The 26110-nt window shown below is 40.7% G+C and overlaps 1 protein-coding gene across 2 annotated transcripts in view; it reads left to right on the top strand.

The window, feature by feature from the left end:
* Positions 1–26110, top strand: part of LOC139468161 (2-oxoglutarate dehydrogenase complex component E1-like) — a 96358-nt gene that overhangs the window by 56755 nt on the left and 13493 nt on the right. For both annotated transcript variants that reach the window (XM_071249947.1, XM_071249948.1), the window contains exons 15-17: positions 13533–13711; positions 14595–14666; positions 19041–19166. In XM_071249947.1, the coding sequence (XP_071106048.1) occupies positions 13533–13711; positions 14595–14666; positions 19041–19166 (377 nt within the window). The remainder of the gene's footprint in view (positions 1–13532; positions 13712–14594; positions 14667–19040; positions 19167–26110) is intronic.

The raw sequence follows: 26110 nt of genomic DNA, 5'->3' as shown, positions 1-26110 counted from the left end.
GCTTAGAACTTTTCAGCCAGTCCTCGTACTTCCATCTCTTCCTGGGCAGGCGGGTAGCGTAGAAAAGAAAACTCTATCCAAAACCCATTTTGACTTGACCCATGACATCATAGCAGCTGTGGAGAACCTTTTGGACAGCCAAGAAAAGGACTTCTCTGAAACTGTGATAAGATCCCTCTAACATTGTTGGCAAAAGTGTATTAATGTGGAAGGGGATTTTGTTGGAAAGAAAATAATTTTATTGTCAAGTATTTCTATGTGAGGTCCAGAACTTATCAATCAACCCTTGTATGTTCCAACATCCATGTTGCCACCACCAGTTTGTTCAAGAAGTTCTCCTCAGATATTCAATTTGGCCACTGACAGCAACCTTTGTTGACATTTATAACTGTTTACTACCTTTCCAAGTGAGCTACAGTGCTTGTGCACTATTTGTATATGTAATGTCCCCCACTTCAAACTAAACAGCTAGGTGATGCAAACACATCATTATGAATCATGTCATTCCTCGGAAATATTGCCAGCACTTATGTTTACTGCCCTATATAGGAAATTATATTTTGTGCAGTGCGAAAATCGATAGTCTGCACATCTATTCACCTTTAGCCTGCTGAATTGTTTTAACATTAGGCACTGTAAAGAGGGTGGACGATTTCAAACAGTCGGTACTTCATGGATCAAGGGCCAATTGAAGAAATATTTTGCACATTAATTCCTGATGAAAAATTACACATATTATAAATATATAAAAATATCCTGATGTTTTCAATCAATACAACTTTAAGACCAAAGCGAACACAAAATTTGTAAATTTTCTTGAACTAACCTGAATTACATTATTGTCCCCCACCGCACAAAAGCGCGAAGCGGGGGATATAGTATTCACGACCGTACGTCCGCCCGTCCGTCCGTTCGTCCCACCTGTTTGTTGCCGCGATATCTCAAGAACTAAACACTGGATTGTCTTCTTATTTGGAACTATGGTGTATATAGAGACTCCGCAGACACCAGTCGGTTTTGGTGACCTTGACCCCATTTTCAAGGTCACAGCAGGCGAATCTGCTTTTGGAGTTGGAAAATGGTGTTGCCGCGATATCTCAAGAACTAATGGCTGGATTGTCTTCATATTTGGTACTATGGTGTATATACAGACACCGCAGACACCAGTCGGTTTTGGTGACCTTGACCCCATTTTGAAGGTCACAGCAGGCGAATCTGCTTATGGAGTTGGAAAACGGTGTTGCCGCGATTTCTCAAGAACTGAACACTGGATTGTCTTCATATTTGGAACTATGGTGTATATAGAGACTCTGCAGACACCAGTCGGTTTTGGTGACCTTGACACCATTTTGAAGGTCACAGCAGGCAAATCTGCTTTTGGAGTTGGAAAACGGTGTTGCCGCGATATCTCAAGAACTAATGGCTGGATTGTCTTCATATTTGGTACTGTGGTGTATATACAGACTCCGCAGACACCAGTCGGTTTTGGTGACCTTGACCCCATTTTGAAGGTCACAGCAGGCAAATCTGCTTTTGGAGTTGGAAAACAGTGTTGCCGCGATATCTCAAGAACTAATCTCTGGATTGTCTTCATATTTGGAACTATGGTGTATATACAGACACCGCAGACACCAGTCGGTTTTGGTGACCTTGACCCTATTTTCAAGGTCACAGCAGGCAAATCGCTGGATTGTCTTTATATTTGGTACTATGGTGTATATACAGGCGGGGGACATTTCGTCACTTTGTTACAAATACTTGTTGAAGGTGGTTTGTTTTTCATGTTAGGAAACTCTTTAAATTGTTAAATTTGTGGAAATTGATTTCAATAATCATATTTCAAGGTCATAAAGTTAGTTGCAGAAATATGAACATTTGGGTTAATCTAACGTGTCATGTTATGAAATTTGCAGGAAACAATTAATGATTTTTAAATATTCACCAATCCTAATTTCAAGTGTTTTAGTTGAATATTTACGATATACAAAAATACAAATCCCGTGTCATGATGTTAGCAGACATACGAAAATCAAACTTATTGTTTTTTTAATATCAACAAAGTTTACATTGCCTGCATATATATGCCTTGGAGAAAGTTGACGATCTTCTCAATCAAAGATTATTCATTTGTGATTTTCTATTTAATATGAAAAACGAACATAAAGATTGTGAAATCTGATTGCAATAGTTCACGAAGTGCAAAGGTGATGTCACAGACTGGGGTAGTCTGCTGATAATCTTTTGTTTCAAAACAATTACAATAAATAGAGGTTATCATGCGAGTGTGTTTGGGGATTGTAAATATCCTGCATTAGGAATAAACATTGTATTTAGCGAGCATTGGCGAGCTAAATACGTAGTGTTTGTTCCAAATACAGGATATTTAGCATCACCAAACACACAAAAGTGATAACCTCTTTATCATAAAATGTCATTCTTTAATTCTGTGCTTGAAAGTCGCTTTCCCTCTCTCACAAACATTACCGAAATATTGCGAGTTTTCCTGGAATGCACGCATTAATATTTATCACATCATAGGGTAAATGATGTGTCAGTCAGACAGTGACAGTAACCAATATAGTTCCAACTGAAATCTCTTTCTTATACAATGGCGAAGCAACATATTATGCAAAACAACAATTGTTTTTACTTGCCTTTCGCGGCAATCCATCAATTTATGTCTCCAAAGTTGCCTAAACTTATAAAATGCCTTACCTTTGTCACAGTCAGACACTGATTTTCAGTATATTAGACTGTTCTTTTGATAATGAACAGCAATTATCCCTTTGGTTTCTCCAGATTCCCGATGATTAATTCTGACTCGATCGCCGAATTGCAAGGGCGGCACAATGTTTGTTTATAAACACTAAAAGTAGTCCTTACTTGACCTTTGATATTTGCATCTCTATCCGGCGTATCTGCATATGACCCCAACGGATATTGTTTTTATCCATTGCTTTTATCCTGCCGAGAAACCTACCCATTATATGATAAATATATATATATCACCTGTCACATACAGAATAAACACAAATCAATACATAGTATCAGTAATCATCACTAATATGAAATAACATTATGACCTTCATGATATAATTGATATATTATATAATCCCTTTGACCTTGCATGCTCCTGTGACCCGGAAACGGTAGACGATGAATCAACATGCCACATGCAAGTTTCTCGGTATCATTTATTTGAACTTTCATTGATATTTAAGGATTACCATTCAATGTTACGTTGAATAATGTGAAGGGATATGATTAATGACAAACAAAACAATTCTAAAATATAATTGTAATATGAATATGAATTCTTGTAACAGTGCATGAGATTATTGTCGTTTAATCCCAATTACTTAAACTGGGGAGTTAGCCATATATTTATAAGAGAATGTTATTGTTTGGAAAAGGAATAGGGCAGATACATGTACCATATTATCTTGAGTATAGTGCGCACCAAAGTATAATGCGCACCCCCTCTAGCGGATTCAGTATATTTTTATTTTTTTTAAATATGTTGAATATTATGCACAGAAACATATTACACCGTACCCCTTCAGCGAAGTCTGGTAAACGAATGGGTGATAAGAACCTTGGTCAGTACAAATTTGAAATTTGAGATAAAAAATCACCAGACAATTGTACTTTTTGTTCTGCTAGGCATTGTTTTACATCCAGTGATTTAGATTACCTGGTGTAAACTAAGCTGGAAACAGCAATCACGTTTTCTTGGAATCTACCGGGGATCATTTCAGATTTTGCCTATCATCCAATATTTGTCATTATTCGCAGTGTTTGTTGACTTTATCCAACTAAACAAATCACCATTTGGACAACGCCCAAACATTTCACTTACGCAGGTCAACAGCATGTCAATGTCCGAAGGGTTTATCAAATGAAATCATTTGCGAACTCAATAAAAATGAGATTGAAGAAGATTTATACATCCGTGTAAATAATTCTAAAAAATTAAATACAGTTCAATTGGCATTGAGCTAGTTTGTAATGACTTTAAAACACATCCATACTGCTATATCTCGCAACATTAAACGGGTAAATCACAGTACATGTATTTACGTACCATTTTGTGTTGCCTTTCTCAACAACCAATTTCTCCTGTTACCATACATTTATCATCAATTTCGTTCGTAACTGCGTATGTAATGTATAATAGCACTTTGATATCCCAGACTGTATATTAGCAACATTATTTGTAGGTGTTTTATAATGCACGGTCTAGCTCGTTCTGTCTCCGTTATTATTGTTGTCGTCGTTTTTGTCTGTACTGTAAGCGACTTATGTAAATAATAGCGCTCGGTTCTTATATTTTCAACACCACCTACCTACAAGTTTGGTGGGTTCGTTATATTGCAAGGTCTAGCTTCTTTTTTATTTTGTCTTAGTTTTTGTCCATACTATAAGCGACAGGAAGTGGCTGCTTGTATCATGAGCAACACCGTCATGCGCATCCACAAGTCTTTCCTTTGTTCTGCTGCTTTGTTCTCGGCATTCTCATGTTAATTTTAAGCACTTCAAAAGCTGGCCACCTACTGCCGCTTACACCATCCTTATCTAATTACAGGCATGTTATCTTCATGCGGGAGTTTGCAACCATTTTCCATTACCATGTCACGGTACCTGTGTATACTGAAAAGATGTTCATGTATGTACCCAGTTGTTGGTGTTCGCACACGCCATTACAGTGCAAGCATAGACTTTTACCTCCTTCATGTATTTGATATTTGATGTATCTATGTCAGCTCTCACATGCCCATTGATGCACTTTGCTACTTTTATAAAGTATTTTCCATCAGTTCTGGAATTCCACCTTTATACGGGTATATCTATTTTATTAAACTGCTTAAGCAACCGCTATTTTTTCCTTAGCTCAGGACACTTTCTAGCGTTGGTCCCATGGTTCCATGGCATGGGCACTTTCAAGCTAAAAGTGTATGTACGTTTTTTCCTGTCGTTTGACAACTTTTCAAAATCTTTCGAGATAAAGACGAACTTTTTACTATATAACGGCCTTATCGTGGCCATTAAACACTATTTCAAGGCAAGTAATGTTGAACTAGAAGAATTGAACAAGTTGCAAAATCCAATTATACCCCCATGTATCGAAAATGTGCTTAAATATGCAAATGGATCGAAATGCTTCTACAACTGACTAATTTCAGAAGTCACTACAAAAAATGTACACTGTACGAAATGGGAAAAGAATATTCTAAAGGATGACTCAATTGATAACTGGTCCCAATACAATAGAATGCCTTTTCGATGTACGAGAGACACTAAACTGCAAAGGCTCCAATACAAAATACTTCATCATATACTTCCGACTAATGTTTTCTTGTGTAAATTAGGTTATGTTGAAAGTCGAAATTGCAGTTTTGGTTCAGTTGATATCGAGACCCCAATCCATCTTTTCTGGTCCTGTAATATGGTTCAGCAAATCTGGCGTCAACTTGAAGTTTGGCTACTTCAAAAGGCTAACATCCAAATCGAAATTACAAAGAAACATGTGATGATTGGCTTTCCAGAAAAGCGCAATGACCCTCTAAATATCATCTTCTTGATAACAAAAGACCTTATATTTAAAAGTAAGCTAAATAAGTCAAGTCTTTCAAACCGAAATAAGAAACTAAGTACTACAACCTTACTAAATGTGCAGGGATTATTGAGTGTGACATTGGCCTATTCTATAAATTTTGGTCAACTTGCCATCATCTATTTAGATGATTAATCAACTATGTACTGGAATGTCATATTTTATCAAATAAATGTAAAATGATTGAAAAAATCAAAAATTATTAAAAAAAGAAAGAAATCATAAGTATCTGTGCTTTGTGTTAGTTTGAATTTATGAATTCTTTACCATATCTGTTAAGGCTAGATGGAAATAATTAATTTATTGATTTTCTTATATGATATTGTTCCATTTTTTATGTGTTTTTAAATCAACAATTTTTTGTCCTTTTGATAATTCTTCTTATGTAACTCCTCAATCAAATTTTTATTCAAAGGTGTTCATGGTGATCTACTTCCTCGTAGTGAACACTGGTAACATGGGAGATTTGGGGGGGGTCATTTGTCACTGGAACTCAATCTTAGTTTTTGAAACATCGAAGTTAAAAATCAGTTAGAAATATGTAATATTTCATTAATTAACAAACTATTTACTATTTGTGTTTGACCAGCGGGAATAACGGGGGTATGTGAGCTTTGCTCACTTCTTTCTTGTTACGTTTGTTCCTCATTGACAAGGCAAAATAATGATATATGGTCATTTATGGAATTCATATCACTTCATCCAGTTTATTCTCTTGAAAATGTTTCATTATAACCTGTAAATTGCTCATTTAACTCATCAACCGAGAGTGTTCATTTCACAAAGCTCCATTTTTGTTACTTGACCAGCTTGTATTCTTTAGTCTCGTAGTTTTCAAGAATATTTTTTGTTAAATTTGATTTTGTACATAATGATATATATATGATACAGAATTTTCATGATCCTAAATATTTTTTGTTACTTTTGTTTATATTTTTTAAGATTTTGCAAACACTAAACTACATTTTAAGTCGCAAATACTAGGAATGGTGAACCGTCCCTGTGTAAATATATCCTTTCCCCTTGTCACTTGATGAGAGAAACATGATATATCGACACATGAAATGTCCTCTATGGTTTTCCATAAATTGTCTCTACTTTGTCATCTTTGTCAGCTTCTAAGTAATGTAAAATCTATATTTTTGTTTGTGCAGTGATAACATATATTCTCTACATTTACCCATGTTCCTAGCTTCACAATGACCCCTGCCATGTCCTGCCATAAATATATTTGCCCATATCCATTTACGTTTACAGATCACTTTATTCACCATAGTAATTCCCAGCTCACTTCCAACTTCCCTCACGTTAAAAATACTCTGTATCATGTTACATTTAAGCTATCCCACAATGCACCATTCTATCCACTGCTCATGCCCAGTACTAGGGACATGACGTCACAATGTTTTCTTATATTAACCACAACAGCCTCGATATCGTTTACCTATTTCTGTCATTGTCTATACCAGGTGCAGCGATATTCCTTGACAATCCCACGCAATCTATTGTTATCAAACACCATCCGTCAGCTATTCGTGCCTGCATGTGGCTTTGACACCTCATCATGGCTGATAAACGAGCCAACAAAGGATTTTCACCACAGTAATCTCAGGTGTTCTGTTGTTTCAAGTAGCTTACCTACTTACTTATATTGGAGATTTTACATGCGCTTTCCGACTGCAGCGTATTTCGCACACGGGCCCAAGCCATTTCATGTGTTTCCGAAAAGGGGAGAAAGTTGTTTGACAATCCAGTAGGGGTGTTTTAGTGGTTGCTTATATAGAATTTTGGAAATTTTGAGATTTGGAAAAAATGTCGAGGGTTTGGGGGCAAACTAAGGGAGCTGAGTATGGAAGTTTGTTAGTTTGATTATGTGGTTTGGTTTTGGTAGTTTATTGGGGTTTTAAATGCGATTTATTAGTCCTGTTTTGATTAAGTATACACCTAAGGCTTTGAATTTTTTTATTTTATTTTGTGGATTTAGGATTGCTTCTAGAGTAAGAGCCTTATTTAAATTTAGGGTGGTTTGTAGTGTAGTCCGGTGTGTTAGGTAGTGGGTGCAGTGTATGAGTGCATGTTCTGGGGTTTCTTGTTGTTTGCAATGTGGGCAGGTTCCTGTTCCATGTTTTCTTATTATTTTGAGATGGTTATTTAGGTTGGTATGTCCTGTTTGGAGTTTAGTGATTACTCTGTCGGTTTTTGGGGAACCTTTTTGATTTGGCTATTTGAGTTTAGATATAGGTTATGCCATTTTTGTGTGATTTTTTGCTTGTTTACACTTTTAATTTCTGATTTTGAGATGGGTAAGTTTAAGCTTATTTCTGGGATTTTGAGGGATAGTTTAGCTGTTAAGTATTAGGATTTTTCTGTGGTTTTTGGAATCTTGACTATGGAGGGCAGAGGCCATGCCCTTTAGTTCTGCCAAGAATATTGATTGGTTGTTTGGGAGTCTGAAGGATTGTGTGGTTTTAGTTGGGTGTGTGGTATGGACTCCGAAACCTGTGTGTTTGGAGGTCGGATCTGAGGATCCGTCCGTGTAAATGGGACACCAATTTGGCCAATTTTCGTGTATGTATGCTAGTGTGGTAGTTTTAGCTATGTTTGTGTCAGTTTGTTTATTTATTTGGCTAGCGAGTGTTGTGTCTATTTTGGGTATTTTAAGTTTAGGGGTGAAGATATTTGATTGTTTGCAGTTTTGTGTAAGATTTTTAATTTGGTGTTCATTTAGGTAGTTTGTTATTCTTTGGGATATTGGGGTAAGTAAGGGGTGTTTACAAGCTAGTGCTTGGTTTTTGGGGCTGATGTTTTGGTTTATTAAGTTTTGGATGAGAGGGTTTGATTGGGACGCGGCCCAGAAATTTAAGCTTAGCTGTTCCCTGCATAGACTTAGTGGCATTTCTCCTGTTAAGGCCTGAAGTGAGGTGTAGGAGGTGCCATGTTGGATGTGTGTAATTAGTTTGAGAGCCTGATATTGTATTGAGTCAAGTTTTTTGGATAGAGAGTTGTTTAGGGTGTTGTAAATGGCGCAGCCGTTGTCTAGTTTTGATCTAATTAGGGATATGTAGAGAGAGAGGAGGGTATCTTTGGAGGCTCCCCAGTTAGAGCCAGTTAGGCATCTTAGGTTGTTTAGGTCTTTACTGCATTTAGTTGTTAGGTTTTGGATGTGAGCATCCCAGGTGAGATATTCATCGAAAAATAAGTCCTAAGAATTTGGTTTGTTTTTGAAATTTGATTGTTTGATTGTTTGATTGTTTAGCTGGAGGATTGGGGAGGCGGGTTTCATGTTTTTATGTTTGAATACTATTCCTGTTGTTTTTTCTGAGTTAAGGGAGAAGCCCCATTTGTCAGCCCATTGTTGTATTTTATTAAGAGATTTTTGGATTTTGATGTGTGTACTTGAGGGGATAGGCCCTCGAATAGATCGTTTATCATTATATTGAAGAGGATGGGGCTGAGGATACTGCCCTGGGGAGTGCCATTTTCTAGGGGACATTGGTCCGATAGAGTTTGGTCTGGTTATTTTACGATTGTTTAGGAAGTCCTGGATGTAGTTTATTATCTGACCTTTGAGTCCTATTTTTTTAAGTTTTTGTATTAGCCCATCGTACCATACCATGTCGAAAGCTTTAGAGAAGTCTAAGAAGATGCCTGTGGTATATTGTTTATTTAGTTGTCCTGTCTTAATATCTTGTTCTAGTCGGGCGAGGTTATCTAGGGTTGAGCGGCCAGGAGTGAAACCGCTTTGATCTGGGTTTATGATGTTATTTTGGATTAAGTGATGTAGTAATCTATTTTTAGCCATTGATTCCATTACTTTACATAAGTTTGAAGTTAGGGATATTGGTCTATATGAGTTAGCTTGATTAGCTGGTTTATTAGGTTTAGGGATTGGTATGACTAGGGCCTGTTTCCAGGGAGTAGGAACCTGTCCGTTTAGGTAGATGAGATCGTATAGTTTGAGTAGTGCCTGGAGTAGTTTTAGGGGGAGTTTTTTAATTATTTGATAAGAAGTTAGGTCTAATCCTAGGGCTGTGCCCTTTTTCCTGTTTTGGATTACGTAGAGGAGCTCCTCCATTGTGAAGGCTTGATTTACTTCTTGTTATTGTTTGGTTCTTTTGTGGGTTTGTTTTCTGTTTTGAGTTTATCTTGGAATTTTTGACTGAAGTTGGTGTTACTGCTAACGACCGAAAAGTGGTTGGCGAGATTATTTGCTTTTTGGGCGGGGTTGGTTGAGTTGTCAATGTTAGGTTTTTTTTTATGTCGTTTTAAGCCTCTGATGGCGTGGATTTTGGGCCAGACCATTCTGGCATCTGTACGGTTATTTATACCTTCGCAGAATTTTTTCCAGTCTCTACTTTTGGCTATTTGGACTAGTTTTTGAACCTGGTGGTTTAGTTCGGGGGCTATGTTTAAATAGTGGTGGTCACGTTTTGCTTTATTGAAGGCTGATTTACGTTTTCGTCTAGTCTGTTCTATTTCCTCATTCCACCATGGTACTGTCGGTTTGCCTGTCTTAGATGTTTTGAAGGGGATGGAGGTTTTGGCTGCGTTTATTATATAGTCTGTTAGGTTTTTACAATAGGTTTCTGGATCATTATTTTCTATTTCGTTTAAGTTAGCTTCGTTGCAGATATCTTGGAATTGGTCCCAGTTAGCTTTATTGTAATGGAATTGTGGTTCTTGGTTTTCTGTTTGGATTGGTACATTTGTATTTCCTATGGTTATGTTTATGGGGGAGTGGTCACTAACTAGTGGGAAGTCCTGCACTTCCCACTGACTACTTTGGGCAGTGAAAGTAGCAATCTTGAATATTTTACATGGCCACACAATCTCGTGACTTGCGTTCTGTGTTCTTGTGTGTTTCCTGGTACTTCATCATTGAAGTATTCTTGCAATTATATTGTTTACTAAAGTGGTGTTGTTTTAGACTTCAAGATCAGGAAACTACAATAAGCAATCAACATCAAAAGACTTCAGCCCTCAATCAACCGTGACCAAGGCTATTACATACCCCCGGCGTACCATCAACTCATCAAAGACCCCAATCAGCCATAACCCCGTTGTTTATATTACTGGCTTCATCCTTTGTTTATGGCACTGACCCACCGATGATTGTCATCACTACCCCTTGTGTGTACATAACAGGCTTCTCTACTCCAGTATAACAATATCTACTCTACTGTATAAACGTTGCCTCCTTCTTGTATATATACTTGCCAACCACACTCTGTAAATCACTTCCTTGATAACAGTGTTAGAACCTACAAAGAAACGATGCTCCTAATTGTAATAAAGAAGTTGTTCATCCTTAAATTCTTATCCTTACTTAGTACTCCAACTTCTAAATGCCTATCAAAGAAGTTGTTTTACATGTTCTCGTAAACTTTTTTTTCATAAACTACATGGCTGGGAAAAAAGATTATAGCATACATAATGGGGCGGGGACGCATTGTGATTACACTCTGCTTCATTGCAGATAACATGCCATCTTGTAGCAAGTGCCGACGTAACAATCGGCCTGGGATCCCCATCCCCTATGCCTAAGTTATATGTCTCCATGCTCCTAGTCTACAAAATGTAAAGACTGATACCCGCTTTCCCCCCACAGCTTTTTCCAAGTATCTTCAAGTATCCCATAAATGAAAGACCCAGCCGGCCTGTAAACACAAGCACAAAATGTCTGATGTTTACGAGCCTGCTACCCCCCTGACCAAGTCGCCTGTCACCCTGGTTTCAACACCTGCACACACTGTGGTGTCGTCGACAGCCCTGTTGTCCCCCACCTCCATCGTCATCTCCACCTGGGCACCGATGCTGACTGCAATGATGTCTGTGTACTCAGCTGCCAATCATGTGGATACCAGTCAGAATCAGGGGGCTCCTTTGGATAAAGAGGACACTATTTGGTCCGACCCTACCTCCATCCCTCAAGGACATGATCACAGCGCTTGATGAGGACTTTACAAGCACTCCCTCCTTCAAGGTGCCTAAATACAAGAAGGAAGACTTTCCCGTCCACTCCTTCAAACTGGCAGATTCTGCCCACACGCTCAATGAAGACCTACATCGCCAGACAGGCTCGAACCCAGGGACCTCCTCTGTCAAGCATGGTCATCTGCCTCACTCTTTGAATGCCAAGTCCTCAAGACTCACTCCCACGTATCAGCCTTTGCCAGAGACGAGACAACCCTCAAGGCCCTAGCTCACGTCTCCCAGTCCGCTTTCTTCAAGCCATCATGATGGACACCTATTTGGCTCTATCTCACTGGAAGCATGCTTCAACAAGCTCAGATCTCTATATCCACATACAAAATCACAGTAGTATGGTGCCCTCGCAACCTGGGGACGACCCACTCCCTATTACGGCAGACAGTCCGCCTCTTCCATCTGATCTATCAGCTCAACATCCAGTTTCAGATCCAACACATCCCAGGTTGTCGCAACATCCTTCCAGGTGCCTTCTCCAGACCAGACAGGGTGGCCCCCACAGAGTGAACATCCGGACACCTTCGCTTTTGTCTGTCAACACCTCAGCGATCCCCAAATCGACCTGTTTGCTACCAGCCAGAACTACTAGGTCCGGACCTACATCTTGGCAGTTGATGCCTTCAGCGCACCCTGGGAAGGACTCAAAGCCAATGCTTTTCCAAAGCCAGTGCTACTTCCCAGGGCCCTTAAAAAAATCATATCGACCCGGAAGCTTAGATTGTGCCGGCGAGATGCTGCTTAGTGGACCACAGAGAAATGTCCTCCACCAAACCCCTCAAATTTCCAGACTGGCCAAACCTGCTGATCCACCCTCACAGCAGGTGAAGCCACCCAGCTCCAGATAGGTTACATCTTTACGCCTGGTCCATCTACAAAGACCTCTAAGTGCACAGACCTTCTACCAGGTGCCTTTATAATGACAAGTAGCACTTCCTTGAGAGTTTCTGCAAGTGGAAACACCAGGATCCTGTCACCCCACTGCTTGGCAGAATTTCTTCTGTTCCTGCACCACAAGTGTCATCTGAAGGGCAGCACCATCACGACCAACCTAGTGGCCCTTAACTTCATCTTGGCAGTTTCGGAAGATCGAAATATGACAAAGATTCCGGAACTCCAGGTGCTGTTAGGCTCCTGTCATCTGTAAGACCAGGAGACCTGGCCTGGTATCTGAACGTGGTCTTACTTTGAACCACTCCACTCGGCGTCGTACTACAACCTCACCCGAAGACAGTTTCCCTCTAGTCTCTGGCAACAGTGACACGAGTGAGCAAATTACATGCTGTAGACATCACCCTTGTGAGATGTGAGCACAGAGCACATGGAGCTGTTCAGCTTGGGCCGTGCTCTGACTTTATAGCCAAGAATCAACTCCCTGGACAGACGGATAGATCCTTCACCACCCCTCCCCCATTTTCGATTAAAGATTGAAGATGAACAGGAACTTCTACTATGTCCAGTGAAGGTGCTGCGATGCTTCATTCAACACATCATCGCCTCTTCATCACGGTGTCTCCAACATCGCAGGTAGAAGTCAGCCGTAACACGATCGCCCTTTGGCTTCACACTATCATTCTTCAGGCATTAAGGAGTAATGCAAGAATAAGTATACAAATATTAAAAAATATCTAGATTTTACAAGCTCAGGTAAGTTCAAGAATATGAACAAATTTTGTGTTGGCTTTGGTCTTAACCTTAGTATGATTGAAAACATTAGGATATTTTTATATGGTAATGTGTAATTTTCTGACAGGAATAAATGAGCAAAATATTTCTTTAATTGCTCGGCCCCTTATTTCATGAAGTATCAACTGTTTGAAATCGTCCACCCTCTTTACAGCACCTTATGGCAAAACAATTCAGTATGCTAAAGTTAAAAATGAAATGTCTCATCAATATCTGAAGCTTTGAACCCATTTCTTATTTTTTACAGGCTTTGAGCTGGGCTACTCCATGACTAACCCAAATGCCCTTGTTATTTGGGAGGCTCAGTTTGGAGATTTCTCCAACAACGCCCAGTGTATCATTGACCAGTTCATCTCCAGTGGCCAGGCCAAGTGGGTGCGACAGAGTGGCATTGTTCTTCTCCTACCACATGGCTATGAAGGAATGGTCAGTAGCTTAAGTACCAGCATTGTAGCTTTTATTCCACACTGTTACCTCTTTACAAAGTTTATCAAGTTTTAGCACAGACATGCAAAGACACAATTATAGCAAATTCCTTGTCTCTTCATTCCCATAACACAGAACCAAAATGTGCCTTTCCACCAGGGGGCACTGTACTCCAGGTCACTCAGATTTACCTCTTTACGAACCCTCCTCACCTTCCAAACACTGCAAGCTTTGTGCCTCCCCGGTGCTTAAACAAGACTTTAGTTGCACTTCACTGGTGCATAAACAGTTCCAAGTCAAACTTGTCTCCATCGCAGTTGTAGCCATACTCTGTGCCCTTGACACCATTGAAGTCGCAGCCAACAATGCAGGTCTGTCAAAATGACACCACAGACTAGTCGTCTAGCGCATGTCATGTTGGTGTTTCGGCGCCATTCCTATCTTTTAACCAAATTTCTGCAGGCACTCATTCTTTCCACACAATCACTCACAATCCATGCAGAAATGACCAGTTGATTATTTTTAAAAGTATTTTTGAAATTTTTACCAAATTGTTTTGAGATCTTATTTGCCAGAAACACAAGGTGCGGAAAGCTGAAATTTTGTGTGAAGGATAACAGAAAATTCACTATTAGCATTCATGGTCAGTGCTGGAGACATTATTGTTTTTTCTCCTTTTTCCAAGAATGTATTGGCCAGTTTTGCTATAACTAACTACTGATCTTTATTTACATAATCAGGTGGAACTATCACACAATTATTTCTTCAGGAGAGCAACAGAGCATTGTGGCTCCTGATTCCTGTTCAGAACATACTATCTCAGCGTCTTTCTGGTATACTGTTTGTGTGCAATGTGTTTCCATGTCACTTCTGTTGTTTGCAGGGCCCAGAACACTCAAGTGCCAGACTGGAGCGTTTCCTGCAGATGAGCAATGATGACCCTGATTATTTCCCGGTCAGTACCTATCCACCCACACTTTCCTCCACCCACAGTCTACACCATGACCCTGAACCCAGTCATGTGGTGTACTCACCTCCACCCACGGTCTACACCTGACTATTTCCTGGTCAGTAACCACCCTCCCACACTTGACCCCTGTAACCCAGTTATGTCATGTGGTGTACTTACCTCCACCCACAGTTTACATCTGACTATTTTCTGGTCAGTACCCATCCTCCCACACTTGACCCCTGTAACCCAGTCATGTCTAGTGGTGTACTTACCTCCATCCACAGTCTACACCTGACTATTTCCTGGTCAGTGCCCACCCTCCCACACTTGACCCCTGTAACCCAGTCATGTCATGTGGTGAAATTACCTCCACCCACAGTCTACACCTGACTATTTCCTGGTCAGTACCCACCCTCCCACACTTGACCCCTGTAACCCAGTCATGTCATGTGGTGTACTTACCTCCACCCACAGTGTACATCTGACTATTTCCTGGTCAGTACCCACCCTCCCACACTGGACCCCTGTAACCCAGTCATGTCATGTGGTGTACTTACCTCCATCCACAGTCTACACCTGACTATTTCCTGGTCAGTACCCACCCTCCCACACTTGACCCCTGTAACCCAGTCATGTCATGTGGTGTACTTACCTCCACCCACAGTCTACATCTGACTATTTCCTGGTCAGTACCCACCCTCCCACACTTGACCCCTGTAACCCAGTCATGTCATGTGGTGTACTTACCTCCACCCACAGTCTACACCTGACTATTTCCTGGTCAGTACCCACCCTCCCACACTTGACCCCTGTAACCCAGTCATGTCATGTGGTGTACTTACCTCCACCAACAGTCTACACCTGACTATTTCCTGGTCAGTACCCACCCTCCCACACTTGACCCCTGTAACCCAGTCATGTCTAGTGGTGTACTTACCTCCACCCACAGTCTATACCAGACCATTTCCTGGTCAGTACCCATCCTCCCACACTTGACCCCTGTAACCCAGTTATGTCATGTGGTGTACTTACCTCCACCCACAGTCTACACCTGACTATTTCCTGGTCAGTACCCACCCTCCCACACTTGACCCCTGTAACCCAGTCATGTCATGTGGTGTACTTACCTCCACCCACAGTGTACACCTGACCATTTCGTGGTCAGTACCCACCCTCCCACACTTGACCCCCGTAACCCAGTCATGTCATGTGGTGTACTTACCTCCACCAACAGTCTACACCTGACTATTTCCTGGTCAGTACCCACCCTCCCACACTTGACCCCTGTAACCCAGTCATGTCATGTGGTGTTCTTACCTCCACCCACAGTCTACACCTGACTATTTCCTGGTCAGTACCCACCCTCCCACACTTGACCCCTGTAACCCAGTCATGTCATGTGGTGTACTTACCTCCACCCACAGTCTACACCTGACTATTTCCTGGTCAGTACCCACCCTCCCACACTTGACCCCTGTAACCCAGTCATGTCATGTGGTGTACTTACCTCCACCCAGAGTCTACACCTGACCATTTCCTGGTCAGTACCCACCCTCCCACACTTGACCCCTGTATCCCAGTCATGTCATGTGGTGTACTTGCCTCCACCCACAGTCTACACCTGACTATTTCCTGGTCAGTACCCACCCTCCCACACTTGACCCCTGTAACCCAGTCATGTCATGTGGTGTACTTACCTCCACCCACAGTCTACACCTGACTATTTCCTGGTCAGTACCCACCCTACCACACTTGACCCCTGTAACCCAGTCATGTCATGTGGTGTACTTACCTCCACCCACAGTCTACACCTGACTATTTCCTGGTCAGTACCCACCCTCCCACACTTGACCCCTGTAACCCAGTCATGTCATGTGGTGTACTTACCTCCACCCACAGTCTACATCTGACTATTTCCTGGTCAGTACCCACCCTCCCACACTTGACCCCTGTAACCCAGTCATGTCATGTGGTGTACTTACCTCCACCCACAGTGTACACCTGACCATTTCCTGGTCAGTACCCACCCTCCCACACTTGACCCCCGTAACCCAGTCATGTCATGTGGTGCACTTACCTCCACCAACAGTCTACACCTGACTATTTCCTGGTCAGTACCCACCCTCCCACACTTGACCCCTGTAACCCAGTCATGTCATGTGGTGTTCTTACCTCCACCCACAGTCTACACGTGACTATTTCCTGGTCAGTACCCACCCTCCCACACTTGACCCCTGTAACCCAGTCATGTCATGTGGTGTACTTACCTCCACCAACAGTCTACACCTGACTATTTCCTGGTCAGTACCCACCCTCCCACACTTGACCCCTGTAACCCAGTCATGTCATGTGGTGTACTTACCTCCACCCACAGTGTACACCTGACCATTTCGTGGTCAGTACCCACCCTCCCACACTTGACCCCAGTAACCCAGTCATGTCATGTGGTGTACTTACCTCCACCAACAGTCTACACCTGACTATTTCCTGGTCAGTACCCACCCTCCCACACTTGACCCCTGTAACCCAGTCATGTCATGTGGTGTTCTTACCTCCACCCACAGTCTACACCTGACTATTTCCTGGTCAGTACCCACCCTCCCACACTTGACCCCTGTAACCCAGTCATGTCATGTGGTGTACTTACCTCCACCCACAGTCTATACCTGACTATTTCCTGGTCAGTACCCACCCTCCCACACTTGACCCCTGTAACCCAGTCATGTCATGTGGTGTACTTACCTCCACCCAGAGTCTACACCTGACCATTTCCTGGTCAGTACCCACCCTCCCACACTTGACCCCTGTATCCCAGTCATGTCATGTGGTGTACTTGCCTCCACCCACAGTCTACACCTGACTATTTCCTGGTCAGTACCCACCCTCCCACACTTGACCCCTGTAACCCAGTCATGTCATGTGGTGTACTTACCTCCACCCAGAGTCTACACCTGACCATTTCCTGGTCAGTACCCACCCTCCCACACTTGACCCCTGTATCCCAGTCATGTCATGTGGTGTACTTGCCTCCACCCACAGTCTACACCTGACTATTTCCTGGTCAGTACCCACCCTCCCACACTTGACCCCTGTAACCCAGTCATGTCATGTGGTGTACTTACCTCCACCCACAGTGTACACCTGACTATTTCGTGGTCAGTACCCATCCTCCCACACTTGACCCCCGTAACCCAGTCATGTCATGTGGTGTACTTACCTCCACCAACAGTCTACACCTGACTATTTCCTGGTCAGTACCCACCCTCCCACACTTGACCCCTGTAACCCAGTCATGTCATGTGGTGTTCTTACCTCCACCCACAGTCTACACGTGACTATTTCCTGGTCAGTACCCACCCTCCCACACTTGACCCCTGTATCCCAGTCATGTCATGTGGTGTACTTGCCTCCACCCACAGTCTACACCTGACTATTTCCTGGTCAGTACCCACCCTCCCACACTTGACCCCTGTAACCCAGTCATGTCATGTGGTGTACTTACCTCCACCCACAGCCTTCACCTGGTAGTTACAACAATTGTATCGCTAACAAAGAAACATTACCTTTTGCCAACCTTCATATATATATGAGTGGTCCATATTTCCTACGAATAGTTGTTTATGATTATAGAAATAAGTCTACGAAGACATATGTAAATTTTAGAACTGTAACTTCATGCATATATAATGCAGTATTGTACAACAGTTGTTGTTTTTTAAAACATATTGTAGCTCACCTGAATGAATATCAGGGCCTTTTTTTCCATTGTCAGTCTTCAATCGTAAACATCTCCTCAGAAACTACTTGACCAGTTAAGCTCAAACTTCACATGCTTTTTCCCACAAAGATGACGCCCTAATTTGTTCCAAGTACAAATTCATTTTTGATATGGCCTCCAAAGTCCAATGCATCCATATTGTGAAAAACTATTCATAATGATAATGAGGCCAACACAGACAATAAATTGTTGAAATAGGTGGGACTTCAGTAGGGATTTGAAGGTGGCCATACTATTTTTTAAATGAAATGAAATTTGGTACATGTGTAGTAAGTAGTGTGTCTCAACACATATGTTCCATTTTTTTATATTTTGAATTTGGACCTTGATTTGACCTTAACACTTTGAGCACACTGCAAGATGAAACTTCTTTTGAACTTTACTTAGCCATTTATCTGACTACATAAGCAGGTGAGTTGCAGCTCCACTGGCGCTATTTTACGGTTTTGGTGTCATAGAACTGTCTTAAAATGTTGCTGCTTTGAAATCCCAGTGTAGAATTACGTTGTTGTCATTGCTGCATTACACATGAACTAGTAGTATGCTTTACATGTATGAGTTCACCAGACATTGACTGTGGACTTTCTTACTGTGAACAGCCAGAGGGCCCAAACTTTGAGATCCAGCAGTCCCACGAGACCAATTGGTTTGTGTGTAACTTCACCACACCTGCAAATTTCTTCCATGCCATGAGGAGACAGATTGCCCTACCCTTCAGGAAGCCGGTAAATCTTGATATATTACACCATTTTACCCACACAACCTGTTTGAGAGTTGGAATGATTACTATAATTCAGAACTGAGATAACTTGTCTATGTAAGAACTTCAGTTCTTGTTACTGACACTATTATTGGGGAAATAATTTCTTGGTTAATATTCCAGGGATATCTTATAAGCTGTAGCAGTATCACAAGGGGTATATGTAGTAAAAAAAAAGAAAATTAGTTCTCAGGCCATGTCTTTTAGAAAAATAGCGCAGTCATGTGGGCACGTTCTTGTTTTGTTTGTCCAATCAGATTTGTTGCCAAGTAAACAGTAGTGTACAATTAATTTGGGAAACTGCCTCCCTACATAAATGTACTTGAGTAAAATCCTAATAAATTTGTTTCTTCTTCCAATTTGAAGCAGCTTGTGGTGATCACCATGGTAACTCTTCAGACTCTTAACTATTGTAAATCACAGAACTCAACTTCATTAAATCTTCATGTTATCCAATATATGCTATCAAGAGCATTCAAAAAAATCTTCTATCTTTATAAACCAATTCACCAGCCCTTTGCAATTACCCTAGCTCTATTAGATGTTATCCATAAATCCTGCATTTTGGATGCCACACGATAAAATCTTCAGATTTTCGGCAGTCCTCTTCACTGTCAACTATACATAATAGTTGTGCAAGTAGTAGTATCTTGCTATCCTGACCTTTTGCGCATGTGCAAGGCGGGGAAACCTCACTTCTTTCCTCTGTGTGGTAGCAGAAACATCATGAAACTGAATTCCATAAATACATTTCATTTCCAATGTTGCTTGCTGCATACAAAATGTTGTCACATGTTATACAATCAATAAAGAAGTTGGCCAGAGGAGTTTAGATGTCCGTGACATCTGGCGAGAAGAAAACTTAGATTAGACACCTGGTAAACATGCGCTGCCTGTGTATGCTTTAAGATAACAGGAGACCCGCTCAATGCGTGTTGAATATGTAGTGTTTTGGTGTACTGAGGATTCCAGGTGTGCCCAGTGCACATCTCTCTCATCTGAGAGGGAGTAAGGAGTCAAAAGGAAACTGTCCAAGTTGTCATCACCCAGTCCAGTTCCTAAAGGGTAACAAAAGAAACTATAGGACCCCTAAGAAATTACAACTGTCTGATGCTCCCTCCCAGACCAAGTCCACATTTCAACTCTTTCTCTTTGTTGGGAGACTGCTCAAAATCCAACAAGAGGAGATGAGCGCTGTGTGCAACCAACAGCTGGACGGTATCTCTTCGGAAATGGTGGCATTAAAGTTGTGAGGTCCTCCATTATGAGGTCCTGTATTTCACATTTTATTGAATTCTTAACAAGATGTTACTTTTTCAATTACTTTTAACCCAATTTAAGTATGGGCCCATGCATAATGTTTCGTTTCCTTTTTGCTATCATGTTGCCAAGCCTTCTGACAAACACTCCCTTCGTGGGGGTCAATATCTGGTGAACTGATTTGTGAATTATAAGATTTCTGATGACTTTTGCAACACGTCTACCTTTGGAGATCACTAAAGGCTGAATTCTCAACAGGGGGATGTTGTTCTATTCTTCATGAAGGGCACTTTCAAGTTGTGTACATTTTGTAATAGGTGGCTGGCTTCCTGACTCAAGATGACACTAATGGATCCCACAAGTGCTCAATTGGTCCAAACTTCTTGCTGACCATGTTTAGTGTCAATCGCATTCCAGCGCAAATGGTCAAACACTGCGTGACTTCTTTGAGCCCTGGTGTTGTTTTCCATAAATACTGGTCGTAAAAAAGGGATGATTGTGTAAATGTTGGATTATACTGTTTTCAAGGACCCGGTTGAGGTAATATTGGCCATTTAGGTTTCCTCGAACTGTTATCAAATGCACTTTACAGTCAAGGACACACAACCCCAAACCATGACAGAACTACCACCAAAGGGCACTGTGGTTTCTGGCCGATCTGGCTCCACTTGTGTCACTTACGTCTCAAAGGGTCATTCGTCACCAGCGTGTCATTAGTGACATTTTCAGAGCAAAGTATTCAGGATAACCAGACAGTGATAGATGAGCATTAGTGGGCCAGGGTTCTGACTGACCTAGCTCAATACCAGGCTCTGATATCATGAACACAATTCTCCGAACATATGCTGAACTGCAAAAGAAACGTGACTTCCAAGTTTAATGTTAATGGCAAAAAAAGTGATGTAAATATTGATGTAATGGGTCACCAAAATGTATTATTACATACGACCATGGTACAAAGCCCCATTGCGTTTAGAGGTTCATCAGTTAGACTCAGAGGTCGCAAGGCGCCTGGATGCAGCCCGGTGCCAATTTTGACGCCTGACACAATGGTGATGCATTTGTTGAGACGAACATGGACCAAAATATACTGTCTTGTGTCAGGAATCTACCTCATGCCAGGGGATCTCGGAGTGGCACAGAGAGAGCAGGAAGCGCCCCTACAATTATGATCACCTTGGGGATACAGACTAGAACTGTGTCTAGCTGTAGTATGAAGAATATGACAAGCCTTTATACTTAGCAGACACAATAATGGACTGGATGGTAGACAACTCAACTCAAAAGGGTGCATGGGAATTACGCACGCACGCACGCACGCACGCACGCACGCACGAGTACGGTGTTAGCGTTGGGCGTCTCAACGTGCGTGATTCCCGTGCACCCTTTCGAGTTGAGTTGATTGGTTCAACTGTGTCATATGGCCCTGTGATGCAGGGGTACAATTATGCAGATGGCTGTTTCAATGAATGCTCGTTCCACCCGTGACGAACAGGTCTGGTTGTTGATGAAATATAGTGATAGCTAAATAGACACTGCCTAGCCATTGATAAAAGTGCTGGTTTTGTAAGTTTCCTACTTTTCTATATTTATCGTAGTATGAAAGCACCCGAATGTGGCAAACATACTTAAGTAAGCGCCCTTGTTTCAAATCCAAATGTCCATTAATTCATATCATTGGAATGTACATATCCTATCAATGATAGACCTGTGACATTTATGTCGAAGTACACTTTGAGAATTGACCTTGATTTATACTTACCGAAAAAAAATCCCGATGAAATTGTCTGTGTTTTTGACATGTAAACAAATTTGACAGAAGTTCATGATATGTTCATATGCAGGACTGTTTCAAAGATTATGTTACAGTACGAATGACCGTTTGATTATATAGCTTGATAAAAGCCTAGTTACGTCCATATAGGTTTCAGTGTCTATTCTCTTTCAATAAAGTTCTCAATGCAACTGTCGAACCCAGTTGACAGGCGCATAGTCGAAGAACATCGCCAAATGAAACTCGGTATAACTGTTTAATTAGTAGGCTTTGCGTATATTTAAAGTTACATATGGTATGCATAAATGCTCAGCTTACAAACTATAAAAACTTTCAGTAGTTTATTTACCTCAAAAAGATAAGATCTTGAGTTAAGAAAGTATGGGTCAAATTAATCGGCACAGAACTACTAGAAACGTCCATTGTTGATTTTGGCACTTAACGTAGAGGGCATGCAGTCCGATATTTTCTGAAACCCGGAAGCATGTACTGCATGACACACTTCGAAGCAAAATATGCAAAAGTTGGTAAGTTATCATCAAAAAGATTCTGAAATAGATTCAAATTCAAACGAAAATACATAATTTACTATTTTTCGTCAACTGTTTACTATTTATTGACCTGGATAGCAGTCTTCACTCCTATTTATTTCATATTCATTCGTGATTGCTGCCTGTGCGTAACATCAAATTTGTAAGTCTAAATCCGAAACCGTAAAGGATTCCATGCTCTGATTTGAAAATTATTTTCTGAAAACAACTGCAACGGAGAGCGATATAACAAATTGATATGCCATAATAATAACAACATAATGTTGTTATTGGCCTGTCATTGCAATAAGCAATAAGGACAATTTAGAATATTTAAGATTGTTTTTAAAACGTTTATTACTTCTCCCCCAATCTTCAGAACGGATGAAACTAGGTACACAACAACTGGATTTTGTACCCAAGTAAACTAAACTAAATATGTATGATTATATTCATTTTTTCATGTTTATTGCAAACAAAGAGCTGAACATTATGATACTAACGGGATCAGATGGTCAGACTTGCTGACTTGGTTGATGCATGTCATCGATCCCAATTGCGTGGATTGATGCTAATGATGTCAATCACTGGATTGTCTGGTCCAGACTTTTTGGATTATTTACAGACCGCTATCATATTGCTGGATATTGCTGAGTGCAGCGTTAAACTACAAACAAACAAACATTATGATAAAACATTTCATCAAGATTGAGAAGATATGCCAAGGCATATAATATAAATGAAGTCAATGTAAACTTTGTTGATATTAAAATAGCAATAAGTTATGCCGAGGTCAGGTGAAGCGTGCCATATTTGATTTTCAAACGTCTGCTAGCATCATGACACGGTATTTGTATTTTCATATATCGTAAATATTCAACCCAAACCCTTGAAATTAAGACTGGTTAAAATTTATGAGGGGGACTTTATGAGTCATTAATTGTTTCCTGCAAATATTATAACATGACACGTTGGATTAACACAAATGTATTTCTGCAACTGACATGATGATAGTAGTATGTAGTTATCTATCAGGAATAAATGTGCAAAATGTTTCTTCAATTGGCCCTTGTTTAATGAAGCGCCGACCTGTTTGAAATCGTCCACCCTCCTTACATCGCCTTATGCTAAGGCAATTCAGCAGGCTAAAGGTAAAAATACAACTTCGGGGTATTTGACATCGGACATTTTCAAAGGAAAAAATGAAAAAGATTTCTGAACAGCCCTAACAATACTCAAATTGACATTATTTCTTAATAATTATACAAGATTAAATTAACATACTACCACCAAAAAGTAAGTACACATAGATTCATTGAAAATCACTGAATCGTTTTCAGAAGCAGCAAATCTATTCAAAAACCTACTTTCGATCTCTCGTAACTTGGGTGCCATATGTCATACAAACATTGCTTGGTTGTGCAATCGAGCGCCTCTGTGGTGTAGTGGTAGAGCGTCCGCCCAGATAGCGGAAGGTCCAGGGTTCGATCCCCGGCCGCATCATACCAAAAGACGTTAAAAGATGGTACTTGTTGTTACCCTGCCTGGCGCTCGGCATTAAGGGGCTAAAACAAGGACTGGTCAGCTCGGAGTCAGTATACTGTGTCTGAGTGAGGTATTCATGTTAAACTGCAGCATGGTATCTCAGTGTGCTAGCACTATAAATCGGCATCAGTCCGAACTTGTACAAGCGCATGCACGCACGCACGCACACACGCACACACACACACACACACACACACACATGCACGTTGTTATATAAGTGCAATAATCTTGGATGCAACGTTAAACACATTGTGCAATCATGCAGACCACTTATTTATACTTTGGGTGTTGTGATGTGTTGTTAATGGCTTAAATCTAACTTATAAAAAGCTTGAAACGAGATGTAATTGGACTATTTTAATACTTGAATTTGAAAGCTCAAGAAGTGTAGAAGAGTAGGTGCTAAATTTAATACAAGAAAACGATAACTTGCTCATGTGAAAAAAGGAATATTATTGTTTTTACAGTACAATTATAAGTAAAACCTAGATTATATGAATGAGAAAATTACAAAAATATGAATTACTTTGATTAAAGTGTTGTTCAATGTATATACTGTTTATGTGCTAAAAAATCTGAAAAATTTGTTCACTCTGACCACAAGAAAACATACATCCTCGTCTCAGCTTGAATGCCGCTTGAATTGCTATATTTTGCTACGCAGTTGCTATATTTTGCTAAGCAAGTTTTAGCAACTGCGTAGCAAAATATAGCAACTGCTTAGCATGACGATCGTTTGTGCGCATCATCATTTTTGCATAAAAAAATCTGTAGTAGCAGTATAGGTATATAAATCTGGCTCCAGTGGAAGTGGTCCAGAACTGTCATTGTCTATACTACTACTCACGTTAGATGTCGTGGCCACTCTTTTGAAATCACCTTTTGCGAAAACGGTTAGGGCAATTCATTTACACGGTCAGGTAGTTTGATCAGTCACTCATGACCCTTAGTCATTTCATATGAAAAAAAACAGCAGTTATTTGTTGAAATGGGTGAGCATGAAGAACAACTGGTAGACAAAAAAACATGCCCAGTGCATTATTTCGGACATAAATTGGCCAGTCAGTGATTACGTGTTCATCATGAACTTCCTGCCTATAAATATACACTATACCACCATAATATCAACAATCACAGCTGAGCTTTCCATATCTTAAATTTGAATATTTACTATAAATCAGCATCATAAACAGTTCGACATTCTGTACTGTCATTTTGTCTCTAGCGCTGTGCTAAATCTCCATGACACACAGTCGATAATAATATACAATACTTGAACAAAAAGACTTCTGTTGCGGACTAAACATCGCTAGCCTTACTTAAATAACTGTATGGTGGCGAAAGGTAAATCCTCTGACCAGTCTGATAAATTTCTTTTTAAAATTGATTGTCTGATATTATAATAGTGAACTTACGTGTATGTGACATGGGTGCATAATAAAAATTATCGTGATTCGCTTGAAGTTCAAACATGGCACTACAACGTCGAGAATCACGGTAATCACTTTAGGCTAAAAAAGTCTTGGTTCTCAGGCACCGCCTGCATCATCTTAAAGTTCGCTGCATGTTTCGTTTTTATTTCCATTTTAAAAAAAAAAATGTTTAAATCCTTAAACATTCCAAGTCCAATGGGAGTCAAATACTTTATTCCAGTATTTTTCATCCCCCCGGCATATAATGCAGGGGGATATAGCGATCAGCCAGTCTGTCTCTGTCTGTCTAATCATTTCCTTTTCAGGGGCAGAACTCGAAAACCATTCAGTGTATTTGATCGAAACTTGGCAAATCTGTCAGTCACAT

This window comes from Haliotis cracherodii, unplaced genomic scaffold (genome assembly GCF_022045235.1).
Source record: "Haliotis cracherodii isolate W230 unplaced genomic scaffold, xgHalCrac1.p SCAF_2, whole genome shotgun sequence".
In the NCBI taxonomy this organism is placed as follows: domain Eukaryota; kingdom Metazoa; phylum Mollusca; class Gastropoda; order Lepetellida; family Haliotidae; genus Haliotis; species Haliotis cracherodii.
Note: the sequence above shows the minus strand (reverse complement) of the source record. Positions and strands in the feature narration are given on the sequence as shown.